Source organism: Neoarius graeffei, chromosome 13 (assembly GCF_027579695.1).
Source record: "Neoarius graeffei isolate fNeoGra1 chromosome 13, fNeoGra1.pri, whole genome shotgun sequence".
NCBI lineage: Eukaryota > Metazoa > Chordata > Actinopteri > Siluriformes > Ariidae > Neoarius > Neoarius graeffei.
Genome location: NC_083581.1, coordinates 58645555 through 58666374, shown reverse-complemented (window position 1 = coordinate 58666374; position 20820 = coordinate 58645555). Strand labels below are relative to the sequence as shown.

At 41.1% G+C, this 20820-nt stretch overlaps 1 protein-coding gene across 5 annotated transcripts in view; it reads left to right on the top strand.

Moving 5' to 3' along the window:
• usp19 (ubiquitin specific peptidase 19) overlaps positions 1-20820 on the top strand; it is a 52849-nt gene that overhangs the window by 4977 nt on the left and 27052 nt on the right. For all 5 annotated transcript variants that reach the window (XM_060938184.1, XM_060938183.1, XM_060938182.1 and 2 more), the window contains exons 3-7: positions 17724-17852; positions 17953-18089; positions 18225-18734; positions 18889-19246; positions 19988-20144. In XM_060938184.1, coding sequence (XP_060794167.1) covers positions 17724-17852; positions 17953-18089; positions 18225-18734; positions 18889-19246; positions 19988-20144 — 1291 coding nt within the window. The remainder of the gene's footprint in view (positions 1-17723; positions 17853-17952; positions 18090-18224; positions 18735-18888; positions 19247-19987; positions 20145-20820) is intronic.

Here is a 20820-nt window from a genome sequence, read left to right as displayed (position 1 = left end):
TTTAAATTTTTGCAGTTTATTAAATGGACTAGATTAAGATTAAAACATTTAAAGGAAAAGAAAACTTAATTCATACATTTAAGTTTGCAGAAAGATTATGTACTTATAAACACGTTCATGAATGATAATAGACTATGTCAAACTTTTTTGTGATTTAAAATCAGTCGGCTTTGTCCGTCTGATGAGGGACGACATCGGCAGCCAATGAGATCGCTTATAATGAATCAGAAACTTCCAGGATGTCTGACGTTTTCTTTCGATATTTTTATTGGACGGTTTGAACACGTGATCTTGACACAGCCGACAGATTACAGCTTGTTTACATCATACCACACGGACATATTACTTTGACAGAATCAACACACACATTGGAAAAAAAGACTGCTTGTTTGACACAAATATCAATCAATATGTAAATGGATCTGTTATTTGGTCTCCTATGTATCTAGTTACTTGTGGGTAGGAAATTTAACGTATCAGTATAAATCTAAGCGTATCGGATTTTAACTAAAGCGACTAAGCGTATCGGCAGGCAGAGCAAGCGTATCAGGCCCGATACGCTAAAACGCTTTGGGGGAAAACCATGGTGTCCGCGCGCGTGTTCACTGCTTCAGATGGGTTAAATGCAGAGGATGAATTTCACTGTGCTTGAAGTGTGCATGTGACAAAGGTTTCTTCTAAAAGCCACAAAACAAGCAGTCTGTTGAAATAAAACCTCTAGCTGCAAGAGAAGTTGCATGACAACATCCAGCAAGTTTCGATTCTCTCACCTGCGTTGTCTCCTCATCTCGAGCGACAGCAAGTGCTGAAGGAAAGCCGTATCGCTCGAGTAAATGCATTTCACTTTGAGGGACTCGAAGGTAGCCGGAATATCTTGGTTCACGTAAATCCTTTTGTGGGCTCTGTTCCATGATTTTCGTAGCTCTTTTTTTTCCGGAGCTCTTTAGAAAGCTTGCAGCCACTGCCCTAGCGTTTGCCGCCGTGAGCCGACGTCCTTTAGCCAAAACGCTTAAAAAGTTATGAAGATTCTAAAATATCTGGAAAATGTAGCTCCAGAAAGAAAACCTAATGTCTAAACAATTGAAAAAAAAATCGAAATAATGACAGTTTAGTGATGATGGAAGTCGATTTTGACGCTAATCGAACGGATTCTCCAGTTTTTAATTTCTGGTTGGGCTGAACTGTGTTCAAGATTCTGATGCGGAGCATGCGCAGTACACATGACGCAGCTCCTTTAAGTGAGGATGCGAAACGTACCATACACACTGCTGATAAAATGCAGTCCGTATATCTATACAGTTATTTCCAGACAGTGACTTTTTTTTTTAATCTGTTAGAAGAGTAAAGGCATTATACTGATGAGTAACGTGTGAACGTCATGTTATTTCCAACAACCAGAGAATCCTTGCTCCTGAATGTTGTACAAATACACTACCGTTCAAAAGTTTGGGGTCACTTTGAAATGTCCTTATTTTTGAAAGAAAAGCACTGTTCTTTTCAATGAAGATCACTTTAAACTAATCAGAAATCCACTCTATACATTGCTAATGTGGTAAATGACTATTCTAGCTGCAAATGTCTGGTTTTTGGTGCAATATCTCCATAGGTGTATAGAGGCCCATTTCCAGCAACTCTCACTCCAGTGTTCTAATGGTACAATGTGTTTGCTCATTGCCTCAGAAGGCTAAGGGCCTCTGCATGCTCTTGTGAAAAGGCTTTCGCAGATAGCTTTTCGCAGACAGTTGTAATTTATCGTTGAGCGGGGAGTAATAGGCGTGCGCGATGTTATTCACCAGCACAACGCAAGGGGGCGCGAAGTCGCGAAATCGCTAGGAGTAGTTGGTGGGTGTGGTTAGTGGAGTGTTTATCCTCCGGTTACTTATAATGACTAGAACTGGAGTCGTATAGATGTACGTACTTCCTCGATCAACCGCTCTTCGCGCTGCTCCATCTTCGCTCGTGTTTTTAAAAATGGTGGTAGTGAAAACAAACCAAACCAGGAAAGTAGGGGAGCGGAAGTGCGTGTACAGCAGATGTAGAGTGAACCAGTCAGAGCCCTCTTGTCTGCGACGCTGTCTGCGAGGCTTCTGCGGTGGTCACAATTTTTGGGAGGTGCGCACAGAGCGTCTGCGAAGGGGGGGCTACGCAGACGCCATTTGCGAGGACTGCGTTGTCAGCATAAATTGGCCTTAATGGATGATTAGAAAACCCTTGTACAATCATGTTAGCACAGCTGAAAACAGTTGAGCTCTTTAGAGAAGCTATAAAACTGACCTTCCTTTGAGCAGATGGAGTTTCTGGAGCATCACATTTGTGGGGTCGATTAAATGCTCAAAATGGCCAGAAAAATGTCTTGACTATATTTTCTATTCATTTTACAACTTATGGTGGTAAATAAAAGTGTGACTTTTCATGGAAAACACAAAATTGTCTGGGTGACCCCAAACTTTTGAACGGTAGTGTATGAAATGCTGAGTGATTTTTACTCATCAGACTCTTCTCGCTGTACGTTGAGTGATCATGCTTGGATGAGGTTTTGCTGTGGAATAATTTAAAACGGAGTAAAAACACAAGCAGTGCGATTTAAGAATGAATGCACCGACTGGGCGTGTGCGCATATAAATGGAGGTAGTCTACAAACTGCTGAGTTTGTTACATATAAACAATTCATTTGCAATCTGCAGTCATAATTAATTGATATGAATTTGCAAAAAAAAATAATGTAAACCAGGTGAAATCGAGTCCTGTTAATTTGATGTGCACATAAGAGGGAATGTACTGAATATCAACATCTGGGTTGATGTAGACGTTAAATATCTGAGTAGATTTGGGATACACTACATGACCAAAAGTTTGTGGACACCTCTCCATAACCCTTGTATGATTTTTGAACATCTCATTCCATATTTAGTCCCTCTCTTTTCTGTAATAATAACCTCCAGTCTTCTAGGAAGTTTTCCAGTAGATTTTTGGGCATGGCTGTGTGGATTTGTCCATTCAGCCACCAGAGCATGCGTGAGGTCAGTTATTGATATCAGATGAGAAGGCCTGGGGTGCAGTCAGTGCTCCAGTTTATCCCAAATATGTTCAGTAGGGTTGAGGTCAGGGCTCTGTGCAGGCCGCTTGAGTTCTTCTATAGCAGCCTTGGCTAATCATGTCTTCATGGACCTCACTTTGTGCACCGGGGCATTGTCATGCTGGAATAGGTTTGGGCTTCTTAGTTTCAGTGAAGGAAATTGTCATGCTACAGCCTACAGAGACGTTCTACGTAATTATGTACTTCCAAATTTATGGTGACAGTTTGGGGATGGGGGGGGGGCAGATGAGTGTGGTGGTCACATGTCTAGAAATGTTTGGCGAGAGTTTATTTTCCAGTCTGAGTCACTGGCATATTTTGTCTGTGTAATGTTGATTGGTGTAACAGAAATCTTGTCCTGAACATAACAGAGAGCCTCTGTTTTGAAGCCCATCACCGTTGTACCTTTGTTTCACATAAATGGGTGATAGGAGCTTGTAGAGAGATGTCTTGGCTTAAGGAATACATCAATAATGTATCTCCAAGCTAAAATGATGTGAAAAATTTCCTTCCACTCTTCACTTTTGTTGTTTGTTTTGAGATTTCTTTTCCCTTGCAGGTTTGTGGTATGAATTTGACACTGATCATATTCTGCCTACTTATTGCCTGTTGGTATGAAATGACTGTCATACTTTTCCCCCTTTCTATTATAGCATAGCTGCAGTACACACATTCCCTGCTTTTTGTTGTGAGTGTGAGCTTGTGACTGTATTTGTTCCTTGTGTGTGTATGAGCGAGCAATGAGAAAGCAGAAGTAACTCCTAATCATGCAGTTGTTAGTGTAATAAAGAAATGAACACTGTGCAAAAAAAATGTAAAATTATGCAAGGATTGGCTGTTAAGATTTTTGTAGAAATGTTCAGTTATTCCTCTGTGTGAGTGGGTTATATAAACATGTTATTTACCAGCTGGGAGGTCCGTATCATGAAATACCGTGACCGAGGTCTTGAAAGTACTGACTGAGGTCCTCTGGGCCGAGGTCAGTATTCAAAGCCGAGGTCACGGTATTTCACCATATGGATCGACCTTAAGCTGGTAAATAATTTTTTTTTCTTTACCAAATTCTAACAGAAAACGAGAGCGCCCGAAAGGGAAAACCGAGCCGAGCCGCCATTTTGAATCCTCATTCACGGCTGTAATCCGAATGGCTTCCTCGTCGGTATACAAGTGCACTTCCATGGCAGGAAATACATTTTGCCGCCTATGTAGTCCCCTGTTTATACAAAGTTGAGTCATTCAGGATTCAGCCATGTTTTTGCTTGGCGTTAGCAAGTTACAGGTTTTTAGCTTTCTCCTGAAATGTTTTTCTTTTATTTCTTCTTCCTCAGGGTAGTAAAACTCGCTTTCGCTGTGAACACTGTCGTTATCACTATCCATGCTGTAAAATTAATGCTATTTTGAAACCTCATTCACGGCTGTAATGCAAATGGCTTCCTCCTCGGTATACAAGTGCACTTCCATGGCAGGAAAAAAAACATCATTTTGCTGCCTATGTAGTCCCCTATTTATACAAAACTGAGTCATTCAGGATTCAGCCATGTTTTTGCTCGGCGTTAGCAACAGTTACAGGTTTTTAGCTTTCTCCTGAAATGTTTTTCTTTTATTTCTTCTTCCTCAGGGTAGTAAAACTCGCTTTCGCTGTGAACACTGTCGTTATCACTATCCATGCTGTAAAATTAATGCTATTTTGAAACCTCATTCACGGCTGTAATGCAAATGGCTTCCTCCTCGGTATACAAGTGCACTTCCATGGCAGGAAAAAAAACATCATTTTGCTGCCTATGTAGTCCCCTATTTATACAAAACTGAGTCATTCAGGATTCAGCCATGTTTTTGCTCGGCGTTAGCAACAGTTACAGGTTTTTAGCTTTCTCCTGAAATGTTTTCTTCTATTTCTTCTTCCTCAGGGTAGTAAAACTCGTTTTCGCTGTGAACACTGTCATTATCGCTATCCATGCTGTAAAATATTAATGCTATTCTCCTGAGAAATGCGAAAATAAAAGTTGACAAAAATTGCTACCATGTTTGTTGTGAGCAAGCGAGTCGCCAGAGGTCCGTAACTGGGGTCCATATCGTAGGATATGGACCTGCTCGCCAGCCAATCAGAGCGCAGGATTTGATGGAAACCGGACCGCGAAAAAAGAGATCCATAATATCGGTTGAACAAAGCAGCTTTTAGCGTTTTCAGTTGTTGCTCTCAGAAATAACAATCTACTTCTCTATCTGTCGTCTTACCCAATCAAATCCTAATACCCCACGGCTTTACTCTCCAAGCATCATAAGAGCGATACTTGTCTCCTTATCCAGTTCTAAAATCCCTCGTGCATCCTTAGAAAAGAACCAATTAAAATAATGTTCAGCCTTTTCAGTTTATTTTCATGCGGAAAGAGAGAACTTTTCTTATGATCACTGACAGTATGTGCTGACACCTTGTGCCACTGTGACCCGATCATTCAGATAAAGACACAGGGAGGTTATGCATAATTCTCTTATAAATTATAGCTTTTACTGATTTGATGAAATTAGCACTTGGCAGTGTCTTAAATTCTTGTTAAAAATCTGCTTCAACAATTCTCATCTAAACTAAGCCACTAGCCAGAGAACATCATTTTTAATGACTCAAAACTCATTGGAGAGTTGCAAATACTCTCGTGGCGACAGCAAAATGTAAACACAGCAATGTACAGACAAATAATCTGCATTACCTTTGGTTCATGTTGAAAAATGTTTTTGTGACCCCATTTTCTGCACCATTTTGGAGTGTGGTCAGTCTAACAGGAATGTGGCCATTTTCTTTAATCGCAATTCGAGGGTTTTCACCGTCTGATCTGATATGGTGAACACCTGCTAGAACGCAGTCTGCCATAGAAGATTAAGATAATCTCGTAGTGTGACAAGTCATAATCTTAAGTCTGAAATTACAGTGTAAAACTAGCTTTAGAATCAAATTGCTTCTAGTTGCAATGAGTACAATAATAACTATGAGGAAGTAGTGTTTTAAAAAAAAAAGTGTCCCTCCTCTTGAGTATCATTTAACATATGATTTATCAATCGTTTGTTTTGATTACAAGGCAGGGCAACGCAGAGCAGCGAGGTGAGTGCTCTTATAACATTTTACTATTCGAACGAAAGGTGTGTGAAGGAAGACAAAGGACTGAAAATGAAAGTGTTGTCTGCAAAAGAAGGAAAAGCCAAAGGGCAGTGTTATACGAGTTCTTGCTTCAGCATATCATTGTACTGTAGTACTGGTTCACAGATAAGGCTTTATAAAGGAGTTACAAGGTTGGCGCGTGCGTTAATTAGTAGGGTGGGGAAGCGTTGCCACTTGGATACAACTTAGACTTGTATTCAAAACTCCTTCAGCTGTATTGTTCGTCAGTGTGCGTTGATATCAAATCAAAGTCCTTCCCACGCCATGTGGCGCAAAGGGCAGCGCCGATCTCCGTTTCCGTAGCCCTCGGCCTCTCGCCACTGGGGGGGCTAGTTCTCTGGTAACCGCAAGAGTTTGACTCCCCACTCGCATCTGTATTGCAGCGTGCCTTGCCAGACGGCAGTAGGTACCGTTTTTATGATGGTCTTTGGTATGACCCGACCGTGAGTAGAACTCCCGATTGAGAGGCGGACACGCTAACCACTAGGCCAACTCACGGTGTGTGTTGATATAATACAGATAAAAGCATCAGTTACAATTTCACCATTGTTGCTTGTCTGTCTTATTTCGACTTGTCTAGAATGATGTCAGTGCTCTTAGTGATGGATCTTCCCAACCTGATTTTGTCCTCATCTGTAGAAACCGTCACACACCCACTGTGATGTGCTTTTTATTTCATAAAGGATTTATAGTGGACATGTTCACCCTCCAAGCAGCATGGCTATTTATTCTAAATCAGTGGTTCTCAAACTTTTTTCACCAAGTACCACCTCAGAAAATACTTGGCTCTCCAAGTACCACCATAATGACCAACATTAAAATACAGTAGCGTAGTAGGCCTAAGTATTCATTAAAAACAAGGCGGAGGTTTTATTTAACAAGTATATTTAATATTGTTGGCCACTGTAACATTACACACAGTACTTTGAACAGTAACACTGTGTTTAAATATAGGAAAATAAAACACTGTACTTAAATAATGAATCAAATAAATTGGCCAAATCTGCAACATCTGTAGTCTCATCAAGCTGTATGGTAAAATATCTACTGTTCTTAATGCGCTCAATCAGTGTCTTTTTAACAGCGTCAGCCATGTCGTTTATTCTCCTTGACACGGTGTCATTTGAAAGCGGCACCAAGTTTAACTCTCTGGCAGCTTTCTCTCCACACATGATACATGTCATCTCTTTGGCTAATGGTAAACACAGCAGTTCCCCGATTATGTGCGGCTTACCGGCTCTGGCGATCAGGAGGCTGGCACGATACAGTATGAAGCTTCCTGTGCTTTGGCTACGGGTGTACCATAGGACAGAATGGTGGACTTGGACTGCTTCAGTTCATCATGTTTTTGTTAAAAAAAATCCATTGGTTTGTCCTTTAGTGCTGTGTGTTTGATTGTAAGATGCCGTTTGAGATGCGATGGCTTCATGGACTCATTGCTTAGAACGTCCCCGCATACAACACACTGCGGCCTGGGCAGCTCCTCTGTCCCGCTCCAGATGAATCCCAGTTTTATGTATTTTTCGTCATACTTCCTCCTTACTGGTTTCTGCTGTTTGCTAGCAGTTCTGGGGCTGGTTTTGCCACTGTCGTTAGCATCTGCGCTCGGCTCACACATGTCCTCTTCAGTTCTCCCTCTCTCCTGATCCACGCTCCCATTCGCGGATTTAAGCCACGACAGTAATTTTGTCGTACTCGTCATAATTAGCAAAGCCACCTCCACCTTTTCCCATCACAGCCTAGTCTGCCAATGGCGGATAACCGTCTGTCAGCGGAACCGGCGGGATTGCGTACGTACGCTACGTATGGCTACCCAGAAGCACTTGCAAACTTTTTAAAATTATTAACTTAATTTGTATCTCCTTTCATTTTCTTGTCATCGGTTGATAAGATATTTTCATCCATTTGGATATTATGGATAGTATTTCACGTTGTATTTTATTTTTTAAATTTTATTTATATTTAATTAAGTGATTCTTTGGCGTACCACTAGACAAGGGCACAGATAGCACGGGGGACGGGGGGGACATGTCCCCCCCAGATTTATAGTGACCCCCATCTGTCCCCCCCAGATTTATAGTGACCCCCATCTGTCCCCCCCCACCCACCGTCCCTACGTAAGGCGCCACACATAGGTAGAAAAAGTGAGGATTAATGTTCCGTTAGTTAGACTAACTTACACTGCAGCACAAAGTTGAAATGGCAGCAGCAGCCTTGTCAGTGATCAATCCACATTTTCCCTTTCTTGAATCGGTGTAGGGTGCGTTCAGTTGTACTCGTAAGTTGGAAGTTTGAAGTCGGAAAAGCATTGAAATCCAGCATCTCCCAGCATAAACGTTGGGGTTTTCGTTTCATTTCATTAACTGGCCATTTTTTTCGAATTCCATGTTCCATGATGTCCCAGTTTTTAAACTGGGAAGCGCTCAGTTCTGAGGTTATGTTGCTCGGAGCTCCAAGTTCCGACTTCCAATGTAAATGTAACGCACCATCTCGACCCCGGGGTCCGAAGGGGAGCTGGGGACTTTGCCTGTCGCGGTAACCATAGTGATCATAAACAACTGTCTAATGACCGAGCTGGTGATCTTTCTGCCACATTAAGCCAGAGAAGAGGGGGGAAAAAAATCACAGCGTTTGTTTCAAGAACCAAAAGATGTAAATATCCTATGCCTGTTGCCTTTCCCAGATGTGACAAATACTTGTTTTGTAATGTTGAGTAGCTAGTCTGATAATAATCAGAAGGAATTTGGACTTACCTGAAGTAGGCTAAATGTAACATAACATCATTCAAGGCTGTAGGTGAATATCTTTTAATGTTGTTATTTTTATGTATAATGTTATTTTAGTAAGCAGCAACTGTTAACTGAAATTATGAGATTCAAGATGTTAACATTGTCCTCCTGGCCTGCAAGCAATCCCTGGTGGGGTCAACAATGAAAAAACAATTACAGCGTTTTTTCAAAAACCGAGCAATGTTGACCAGGTAGGCCTTTGTCTACCAATGTTCATTCAGTTAGAAAACTCACAATTCGAATGTATATTGAAGCTTCAGTACGTACACACACACACACACACACACACACACACACACATATATATATATATATATATATATATATATATATATATATATATATTAGTGCTGTCAAAAATGTTGCGTTATTAACGCGTTAACTTGACTCAATTTTAACGGCGATAGTTTTTTTATCGCGAGATTAACGCTCTGTGACCATGATGTAGGTTTTTCATAAGCTTTTGAAACTGCCAGGAACTTGCAACAGAGACAAACGATAGCAGCTAGACTGTAATGCCCCGCACAGCCAGAGTCCTCTGTCCTCCTCCCAAAGAACCAGCGCGGGCAGGGCGCGCTAGTAGAGATGGGATTTATGGCTCTTTGATGGGATCCGCATCTTTGTGATCCGTTCTTTGAAAAGAGCCGTTCAAAAGACTGGCTCATTTGGCTCTTTTTAAATATTTATTCAGTTTTAAGAAGACAGCGTCTAAAGAAGCCAGATCCCTCTGAACTGTAAACTCAATGCTATCCCAGAAATCCTTCCTGTAATATGCAAATTTGGCCGCCTCTGATTGGACAGCGCGACGCATCAACAGGCAGAAAGTGTAAAAGTACAAAATGTGTTAAGTGAGCTGAAACAGTAAAGATCAGATTCAATGCAATATTTATCAACAAACAACTTAAACTTAATATAATAGTGTACTTTATATTATAATCAAGCATGTCAAGCCTACCGTCACTGTGTAACCTGTCTCTCTGAGTTGTAGACTAACTCAAGCAGTAGATCACTTCACCCATGGTTCTTTTGCTAACCCCGGTGTTCGGCTTAGGTTTCACTTTGCAGTGGCTGTGTCAAGACGTGTTATGTTTTGCAATACAAAGCAAGCCCATTCATGTTTTTATGCTGATAAGAGAATTACAATGGTTTTTCATGTGACAAAAATGTGCGATTAAATTGCAATTAATCGCGAGTTAACTATGACAGTTGCGACATTAATCGTGATTAAATATTTTAATTGCTTGACAGCACTAATATATATATTACACACACAAAATGGAATCATTTGCTGACAGCTCAGTCCCCCCAGTTCAAAAATCCTATCTGCGCCCCTGCCACTAAAATGGAGCCCGCGTACCACAGTTTGAGAATCACTGTTCTAAATATTACATTATTTGCTTTTTGGATTTGTGCCAAGCAAATTATCTGCAAAATGCCCCCCCCCCCTTCCTTTTTGCTGTCTGGTCAGTGCTTTTTTTTTTTTTTTTTTTTTTTAAATAAAGTAATGTGGAATTGGCCTCTTATCCACATACAATTTTAGACCCTCAAACACTTGTGCTTTTCTCATGTCAGCACATCCAGTTTCCTGTTTCGAGCTTCACAAGACATTAGACCTGTGTACTGGTTAGTTTGTTGCTTGAAGGCTGTACAGTGTGGTGTTTGTTTGTAGGGTAGTGCGTGTTTGCGCGTGTGTGTGCACTCTTGCCTGCTGAATGCTGAAGTGTTGTAATCCAACTCTGTGAGAGGCTGCTTCAGTGAAGCAGGTCTTTGTCAAGGGCATGAGAGCAGCTCTACCCTGCACGAGTTCTCAGTCCAGCTCACACAGGCACCTCTTCAGCATGCTGGACTCACACTCCACCCTTTAGCACTACGCTGCAGCTCAAGTGTTTTTGTCCAGCTACAAAAGTTCTCTGGACAAACTAGCCCTTACTGGTTTAACTTTGTCAAAATCGGTCAGGAAATCCATAATCTAGAGACGAATACTTCTGTTTTCGGATACAGCAATACTCAGTTGTGCACTCTTGTTAAATTAGAGACGGTCGTGGAAACTCTCTCAAGCAAGAATACTCCAAGGTCAAAGAGTTTGCCGGAAAGATAGACTTTTATGACATCGATAACAAAAGCCGAGTCAGTCTGCAGAGTGATCCGACTCGCATTCAAAGTTCTCGTTTTATACAGTTTATGCGAATAATCTCATTGGTTAACATATCGTATCATACCTCATCAACATTTTCTATTGGGCAGTGCATCTCGCGCTTCTCATATTTTGTATCAACCGGGCCAAACATTCCAGTACATGAATACACAATTCAAGAAGACGTTCATAACATATGATAAGAAGTGATACAGATTGAATAATGCACTATTAAGAGTGTACAAGACATGATTCAAAATGGCTTGCAGGACCAGCACTAAACATGATAAAGATGATACATGGTGCAGGTGCAGAGCCAGCACAACACTTGATAAAAAGTAGTGCAGAATGGTTCAGAGTGCACCATACATGATTCAACATGGCTTTGGCCACAACATGATAAAATGATACATGATGCAGGTGCGGCGCTTGGCACAACATAAGAACAATACACGATTCAGAATGGCATGCAGCACTTGATAAAATGTGATACATTAGCGTGCGAAACACTTCAGTACATGAATCGCGTGATTCAGAATGAACAATACACAATTTAGAAAGAAATGGGTCACTTGATAAAATGTAATGCATTAACGTGCAGGACCAGCACAACACGCAGTCAGTGATGTGCATGGAGAATTGCTTGATTCAGAGTGGACATTACTTGATAACATATGATAAAAACGCAGGTGCAGAAGTTAGAAAAAAAATGTTTTACATAGGTTAGGGATTTAGCAGAAAATATTTCATTATCATCAATCTTAATGTATTTATTGTATTTACTAGTTTGCTTTAATTACGATCATTCGTAAATTAATTTTACTACTTTTTATTAGAATCAACTTCATTTACTCTTCAGGGTTTTTTCTAGAAAAATTTAGTATAAGGGCGCTCACCATGGTGGGGGGGTGCCGGTTGTCCGTCCCCCCCCTCCGCCGTGCGAAGCCTTTGAAAAATTGAGGCTGCAATGGGACATTCTGAGGCCATCTGAGAGGGAAATTGTAATAAATTGTCTGTCAACATTGAAAAAGAAAGAAGTAATCTTCTTCTGCCCCGGACAGTCTTTGGCTTTCTTCCGTTTCGTGCCGCGGGATGACGACATCTTTAAATGCCCAAGTGTCAACAAAAACAACTCGCGAACAACTACTTCTGTCAAAAGCTCCCGCGCCAGTGGGTGAAAGGTCATTCAGTCTCGAGAAATCTCGCTCTACAAGTCAGCTGACCTTGTATGTAACCCATGTCAAATCTCGCGAGAGCAGCCACGACAAGTAAACAACTAAACAACATGGCGCCTCAGTCTGGAAAACGCCAATTCGGATTGTTTTTGCACCGTCTGGCGGTGTATCTACTATGATCGGAATATTTTTGGAGTAATTATAACGTATTTGATGATCAGACACATTGTCACATGGTGTTGCTGGGATGTTTTCACAGAGAAAAGATCGTTTTGAGAAAGATTGCATGTTGTGCAGTAGCCTATAAGTGCATGGCCTAAGTGTGACTTGGGGTTCAATCGGCATTTCGGTAAGGGGGCGAGCTCGGAGAGTAAGAGGGCGCAGCACCCCTGTTCCCCGGTTTAGACGAAAGCCTGCTCTTTACTGAAAATCAACATAATTTGGCTTTAAATCAATATATAATCAACATGAGACAAATCGGTGTATACGAGTGTGGTTACATATGCATAAAATCCAGACGTTTTCACATGGAAATAAGTCAGGGTGAGCTTTTGTCCCCCAAAATATGTCACTCCGATCTATTCCCTCTCCTTTGCAAAATTCTACATGCTCCACCTGTCATCAGGCTTGGCACATTTATGCAGATTGAGCTTTGAGCTCGGTGCTGAGCCGTTAGACAGTTGTCGAGTGTTCTCATGTTCTAAAGTGTTGGAATCGGTCCTGCTGCTTGGATTATGTCCTACCTCTAGTTTTGGATTGATCCTTATTTAAGCATATGACTCTCTGTTTGCGGCTTTCGCTACACCGCTCTACTAAACAGCCACGACCAACTGTAGCTTAGCAACTGTAACCATGTAATCTCAGACATGAGGTGTAGGGTATGAATTAAACATTGTGGAAGACTGCATTAGCAGTTTAAGCCTGTTAAAAATCGCACAACACCTGCTAAACACTGAATGTTATCCGAAATTAATGTAATCATAAATTTACCGATCCTGCAGTGGAAGATCAGTGCTGCTACTTCATGACCTTGTCATCTATACGGACTGCTCAGATCTGCTAATTGATCAGGCTGTTTACCCAGGTCTTAAGTAACTTGGATTATGTGCAAATAATTAAAAAAAAAAAAAAGGTAATAAATGTGCAAATCTGTCAGTCAAAGCTCAAGCAACAGTATCTACAGTATAATGGAGAGTAGGGTGCATCAGTTGCCCTCACTTTCATAAAATCTGATGCATTTTTGTTCGGGTGTTCCTTTTCACCAATAAAGACATCCTGTAAAATCTTTTGACCATATTCAAAAGTCTAATGGTGGCACCATGAGGTTCATTTTTTGCCAAAAAAACGCTTATTTTATGTTTTCGCGTAAGGTTTGAATCACAATGTTGGACTCCATTTATTGACTTCTTGTGACGCAGAGATCATGTTAAGAACCTTTGCAAGGGATTGAGAAGCATTAATGTGATTCATAATACGTTCGTATTGTTTAAAAGTAGTTGAACAATGATTCAATGAACAGCTAAAACTCAAACTGTGCTTGATAATATATTTAGAATATGTACTAAAAATGTGTATCTAAGATATTTGGTATACTCTATAAGGTGCCATAATGTTTCATGAAAAGTGATCGAAATTTTGTCATAGCAGCTTTTTCCATAACTTTGAGCTCCTGGTGCCACCATTAAACTCTTGAATTTTGTCAAAATATTTCACCCAATGTGTTTTCTTACCAAAAGGAACATAAAAACAAAAATGCATCATGATCGGAGGAACTTTTCATTTTTACGGGGCAACTGATGCACCCTAATGAGCTGAACACGCAGAGCAGTATTGGCAAGTGTGATCATTTAACATATAAAATTACAGGATGGTGTGAAGGTCAAGGTTTCTGTCCTCCATCTAATGTGAATGTGTATGAAGTTAGGTATGTTTTCAAAACAATGATGGTGTTATTGACAACATTAACCTAATAATATTTTATCGGGGCGGCACGGTGGTGTAGTGGTTAGCGCTGTCGCCTCACAGCAAGAAGGTCCGGGTTCGAGCCCCGTGGCCGGCGAGGGCCTTTCTGTGCAGAGTTTGCATGTTCTCCCCGTGTCTGCGTGGGTTTCCTCCAGGTGCTCCGGTTTCCCCCACAGTCCAAAGACATGCAGTTTAGGTTAACTGGTGACTCTAAATTGACCGTAGGTGTGAATGTGAGTGTGAATGGTTGTCTGTGTCTATGTGTCAGCCCTGTGATGACCTGGCGACTTGTCCAGGGTGTACCCCGCCTTTCGCCCGTAGTCAGCTGGGATAGGCTCCAGCTTGCCTGCGACCCTGTAGAACAGGATAAAGCGGCTAGAGATAATGAGATGAGATTTTATCAGATGAGTATATTTTGGGTTTATGTGACCAATGTGTTATCTTGTTTCCCATGCAAAGACTGCCAAAAAGAAGAAGAAATTCAGGCACTGGACATTTTTGGGCTAGTTTCAAGTCTTTGTGTGCATTCTGAGGTGAAGTTGGGCTTCATACTCTGCACATTATAAGCTCTGTATGTATGAAAAAGAAAACTTCTCTCACTACTTCCCAGCTCTGATGCACATACCTTATCTTGGCGTAAAGCAGACCTGGGCATTTTACGGCCCACGGGCCGCATCCGGCCCTTTGGTTCATTCTGACCGGCCCGCGTAAGGTTAATTAGAAATTACAAAATAAACGTATTTTCTAATTTTACCTCATGCATGGACTGAATGTGCATTGCTTTTATTTTGAAGTTGTGTTCAACAAAAACGCAATGCGCGTGACATGAGCATGACATGAAATCTTACTTCCATAATTTGTCCAGACCAACCACAAACTTGTACGTCATCCTTCAAACGGTCCAGCCAATCACATAGTGTGACGTCACCAGCAAGCGCCAGAGCCTGAGCCGATCTGTAGATCTGATTCCTACACCAAATGGACTGATGATCATGTGTCAGCTGTGCTTCGCATCTCCACCTCAGACATTCAACCTGACTCTGATGCACTCGTTAAAGACCAACAGAGACTAGATTTCTCTCACTGAACAAATAAAAAACACCAAATGAGATGATTAAACTACAAATGTGGGCATCATTATTATAATAGGATGTATCTTGCTTGATATTCGGAGTAGAAAGACAATATTGTGATGTCTTTATTGTGTTTTGGGGTGAATGTGACTGAAAAAAAAATGGTACAAACGTTCACATTTTGTTAAGCATTGTTTTGGGAAATTTGATTGAATAAATGACATTTTTTGTAAGGCAACCTCGTTTTTTCCCCATACTCTTACCAGTCTTAGCAGCTTGTAAAAACAATGTTATTTACTGCTTTATATAAAGAAATACAATTAATATTACGCAGAATTTAGTCCAGCCTTTTGGTCCGGCCCTCCACAAAATTTTCTGTTTCTCATGTGGCCCCATGGAAAAAATAATTGCCCACCCCTGGCGTAAAGCTTTCTTTAAATAAAAACCGCACAAAACTATATCGTTGATGTATTTGGTGAGAGCATTACAGTTCTGTGAGCACGCCCTCCTTTTCACTTTGCTGGCAGATTGTTAAAGTAAAATTAGTAGTGCTTTGGCTATAATAACGCAAAAATAATTTGTCTTGATTTTAGTAGTATTCTTTCACTTTCTTTACATAATATGTAAAACAAGTTGCATTGAAAATGCTCATTAAATGCAAAATTTCTATCAGGGCAATTCCACGAAATGGTCAACCCAAGGGGTGAAAATTAATTTTGTATATATGGTGTTAAATTTGATTGGGTTATTATTAGAAATGATTGGTTCATTCACTGTAGTCAATATTTTTGCGCTGCACTCCAGTCACATGACTGGCGGCCATTTTGAAATTGGCAGATCCAAGCACATGCTTTAAACCCAAAACTGACGGACACAAAGAAGCACTCAAACTGCTGTTAAAAGTCCTCACCAGGTAAGTTAAACTATGTTTATCAAATGGACCTTATTCTTTACATTTCCATGAAAAAATTTATCACAGCTTTGGGGCCTTTTAGATCGAACAAGTAGCTTTGTTCCCTGATTGATATGACTCAGAACGAGAAAATTACCACATTTCATCTCTCTGTACATCAAATCATATGTAAATTTGGAAAGTGTTGCATCAGTTACCAAGAATGTTGCGTCAGTTACTGTACATTCCATGATCTCAACTGTCAGTTCTAAAGATTTTTCATAGTTTCTTTCATTGTATACTATGGGATGTTAAAAGCAAAGTTGGAAAAAATGTTAATAAAATTGCAACAAGTTTCACAGAAATTGGTGTTTGTACTTGTGTGTTCACAGTTGTTGAAATCTCCAAATTGCATCACTTACCAATGTTATCTGCATGCCACTAAATAAATTATTCATATCGGGGGAAAAACTCTGTTGTCGTCCAAGATGGCCTTAAAGTGCCATTCCACCATTGGATGTATTCTTTGGCATAAAATACAATATATTTTATGACAACATGACTAGACAGAGAAATCTTTTAGCTTCAAAATGATATATCAAACATAATTTTGACAACGACAAGTATATTAATTTTGCGACCAAAGTCACCTACCCTTTTAATTTCCGCGCGGTAGTGAAACGTGATGTCATCGGCAGGTTCCCCTTCTTGTGTACCACGTCACGTGTGACGTGGCACAGATTATCAGCAATGGCGGATAGAACGCGATTTCCACTTGTCGATTGCTGTGCTGATATTCACCATCGACCGTCTCCTTTGGGCATCACTTGCTATTTTCCTTCGCTTCTTTTCCGAAGCTGACAATCGCGTTCTATCCGCCATTGCTGATAATCTGTGTCACGTCACACGTGACGTGGTACACAAGAAGGGGAACCTGCCGATGACATCACGTTTCGCTACCGCGCGGAAATTAAAAGGGTAGGTGACTTTGGTCGCAAAATTAATATACTTGTCGTTGTCAAAATTGTTTGATATATCATTTTGAAGCTAAAAGATTTCTCTATCTAGTCATGTTGTCATAAAACGTATTGTATTTTATGCCAAAAAAATACATCCAATGGTGGAATGGCACTTTAAGTCATCATACATTTGTTTGAGTTTGCTTTCTATAATAGCCACAATTTAATTTTAAACCCTTTGAATGTTGCATCAGTATTATTACTGTTGTGTATGTCAACACTCATCAAAAGTAGAATTAATTTTGATTATACTAACTTCATTTGGTTACTGGTACAGGCCTAGTTTGAAAGCTTGTTGGACATGGCAACAGTCAGTTGGATTTATTTATATCAACTGGTTTCTTGGAGTGCAAAAGTTACTTTCACTGCCAACGTCCAGGCGCTGACAGAATAGCATTAATGAGCATGGGTTTTTTTGTTTTTTTTTTTGTGTGTGTGTGTTGTGCACACAGATATATTTCTAGACTGGAAACAGAATGCAGATGAGGTGATAGTCAGGCTGCGATGTGGAGAGGGTGCGCTGAAGGTGGAGAATGTTGACACTGCCTTTTCAGATACGGCTTGCCAAGTCCGCTTCCCAGGTAAACTAAATGTGCAGTGTGTGTGTGTGTGTGTGTGTGTGGTCGTCATCCCATTCTTGTGCTATGTTTCATTTATGAGTTCTGTGTGCTGTGATCTCAGATGGGCGTGAGTGGAGCTGTTACCTACATGCTGAGATAGAGAGCTCCTGCAGTAAAGTGCTATATAAGGAGAAAGGCAGCATATTGCAACTCGTCATGCACAAGAAGATCCCCTTCAACAACTGGCCTACTCTTATGGTATGAAGAGCTGGTCTGAATAGATGGACTTTTTAATGGAATTATTATTATTATTTTTATGTATTTCTTTATACTTTTTTAAATTCAGCGGTGCATATTTGACCATTTTTCATGGTTTTGCTTTATTTCTCCCAGAACAACAAAGAGAACAATCCAGTAAACATCTTGAGGCAGAATGGATGCAGTCACAAGTCATCAACAGAGCAGTCTGAGAAATCCAGCTTGACCTCTGAAACGCTCAAAGCATCCGGCAGACTGGAAGAACAGGTGCCACTGACAGATCAGAAATGCAGTAAACCTGACCGTGGTGTAAAAAGAGGGATGAAGAATAAACAGGCAGAGAACTCTGAGAGTGCAGGCATCCGAATATCTGAGACTAAGCCAGGCAGTAAAGGAGACCAGACACCTGAGCCCACTGCCAAGAGAACTGTCCGTCCTTCCAAAAGTACAAAGGAGCCCACTGTAGCATCCAGCCCTGCACGAGAGCATCAGCCCAAACCAGCAGTCACCAGTAAACTCGTAAGCTGTGAATCTGCCTCCGTATCCTCTACTGCCCGAGAAAGCAAATCAGAACCACAGGTTAAAGCATGCCAGAAGTCACAAAAAGAGAGAGAGACTGAAAAAAAGACAGACAGATGCACTCAGGTGAGGTGTAATATCAGATTATTTTTTGGGATATTCATAGCAAGGATGTTTTCATTTTTGACATCTATTAATCAGATACATGCAAATAGATATATAATTATATAATATTGGTGTTATTTTGGCTGCTTTTTTTTTTTTTTTTTAAATCTTTAAGGCTGAAACGGGTAAAAATAAGGACCAGGTAACTGCTTGTGAGCCGAGGCCTGAGCCCTGTGGGCCTTCTGCTCCTGGAGAAATACCTCCAGCTCCTGGAGAAACCTGTAAGCCAGGGGAGACCAGCAAAGGAGGGACTGCTCCAGAAGATGTAGAGAAAAACAAGGAGCAAGGGAAGACTGATGGTGCTGTGCAGGACCAAAGACGAGCAGACGTCCCGGCTCACCGCCCGGAATCTGGAGCGACTGTTCCAACAATCGACTCCAAGAGGCAAGAGTTTAAAAATACAGAGGAGGAGGAGAAGCGAGACAGATCTAAAGAGGAGCCATGTGAGAAGAGTCTTGAGAAGGAGGACAGAGGTTAGTCCAACACTTTGACCTGATTTGGGCCCAAGTTTGCAAAGGCTGTGAAGCATATAAACTTGGCTTGCAATGTCATCTCATCTCATCTCATTATCTCTAGCCGCTTTATCCTTCTACAGGGTCGCAGGCAAGCTGGAGCCTATCCCAGCTGACTACGGGCAAGAGGCGGGGTACACCCTGGACAAGTCGCCAGGTCATCACAGGGCTGACACATAGACACAGACAACCATTCACACTCACATTCACACCTACGGTCAATTTAGAGTCACCAGTTAACCTAACCTGCATGTCTTTGGACTGTGGGGGAAACCGGAGCACCCGGAGGAAACCCACGCAGACACGGGGAGAACATGCAAACTCCGCACAGAAAGGCCCTCGCCGGCCCCGGGGCTCGAACCCAGGACCTTCTTGCTGTGAGGCGACAGCGCTAACCACTACACCACCGTGCCGCCCGCTTGCAATGTCAGTCGAGTTGTATATTTTGTCATGCCTTAACTTAAGTACTTTTGTGTGTAATGCATAAATAGTTGTGAGTCATGTCAGATGTGTGTAGGACTCCCAGAGCAGGGTGTTTTGATCCATATAGTCATGTGATGAGGCAAATAGTTGGTGTCTTTAACGTCCACTGTCCCAAAATGTCACGGCCCCTAGAGCATCATGGGGATTATTGTTTGGAAACTGATTAAATGAAGGGACCAGAAGGACCGAAACCTGCAATTTTTTTTTTCCTCCCCCCAGGCCCAGAGCCAATGGTGAACCTGTCATTTGTGAAGAATGACTCGTATGAGAAGGGGACGGACCTGATGGTTGTCAACGTCTACTTGAAAGAAATCTGTAGGGAGATTTCCAGGGTGCTCTTCAGGGAACAAGACTTCACCCTTATCTTCCAGACCAGGTGAGTGGATGTTCAAGGATAATTTTCATGCTTGACCAGCAGCAATGCTCAGGAATATCAGCGAGGTTTTGTGAGATCACTCTAGTGATGTTTTTCTTCTGGATTCTGTCACTGTACCTCCACTGTACCTTTTCTTGCTGGGGCAAGAAAAACAATTTCAATAAAGTCAACTTACTATAACAGCAGTTTTGTACTGGAAGCGTAGTGACAACAACTAGTAAACTGTATACATGATGTGGTATGCATAATTAACTTGGCTGCAAATAGTACTTTATTAAAAATGTTCTAAATACATTAATATAAAGAATATATTTTAAGCCACTGTAAACCAGAATAGTCACTGTTTACATACACACGATATTCCAGTTTTTACCCTTATTCCAAAAAAGACAATTTTCCTACTAAGCTGTTTACATGGCTGATGAAAATGAATGAATATTTCCAGTAATATTCCCATTCACATGCAGTCGCATTTCTGCAACCTTTTAAACTGGTGTCTTGTTTGTTTGTGTACAACACACAGAGCTGACTGTAAACAGGCAAGAGGCAGTTGTAAAAACTTTAACTGAGATGCACATAAATATCCAAAGAATGTTCCTAAAGCCCGAATAATATTAGCATATTTCACGTCTTAATCAGAAAATGCTCAATTCGGAATATCCAAACGGAATATGCT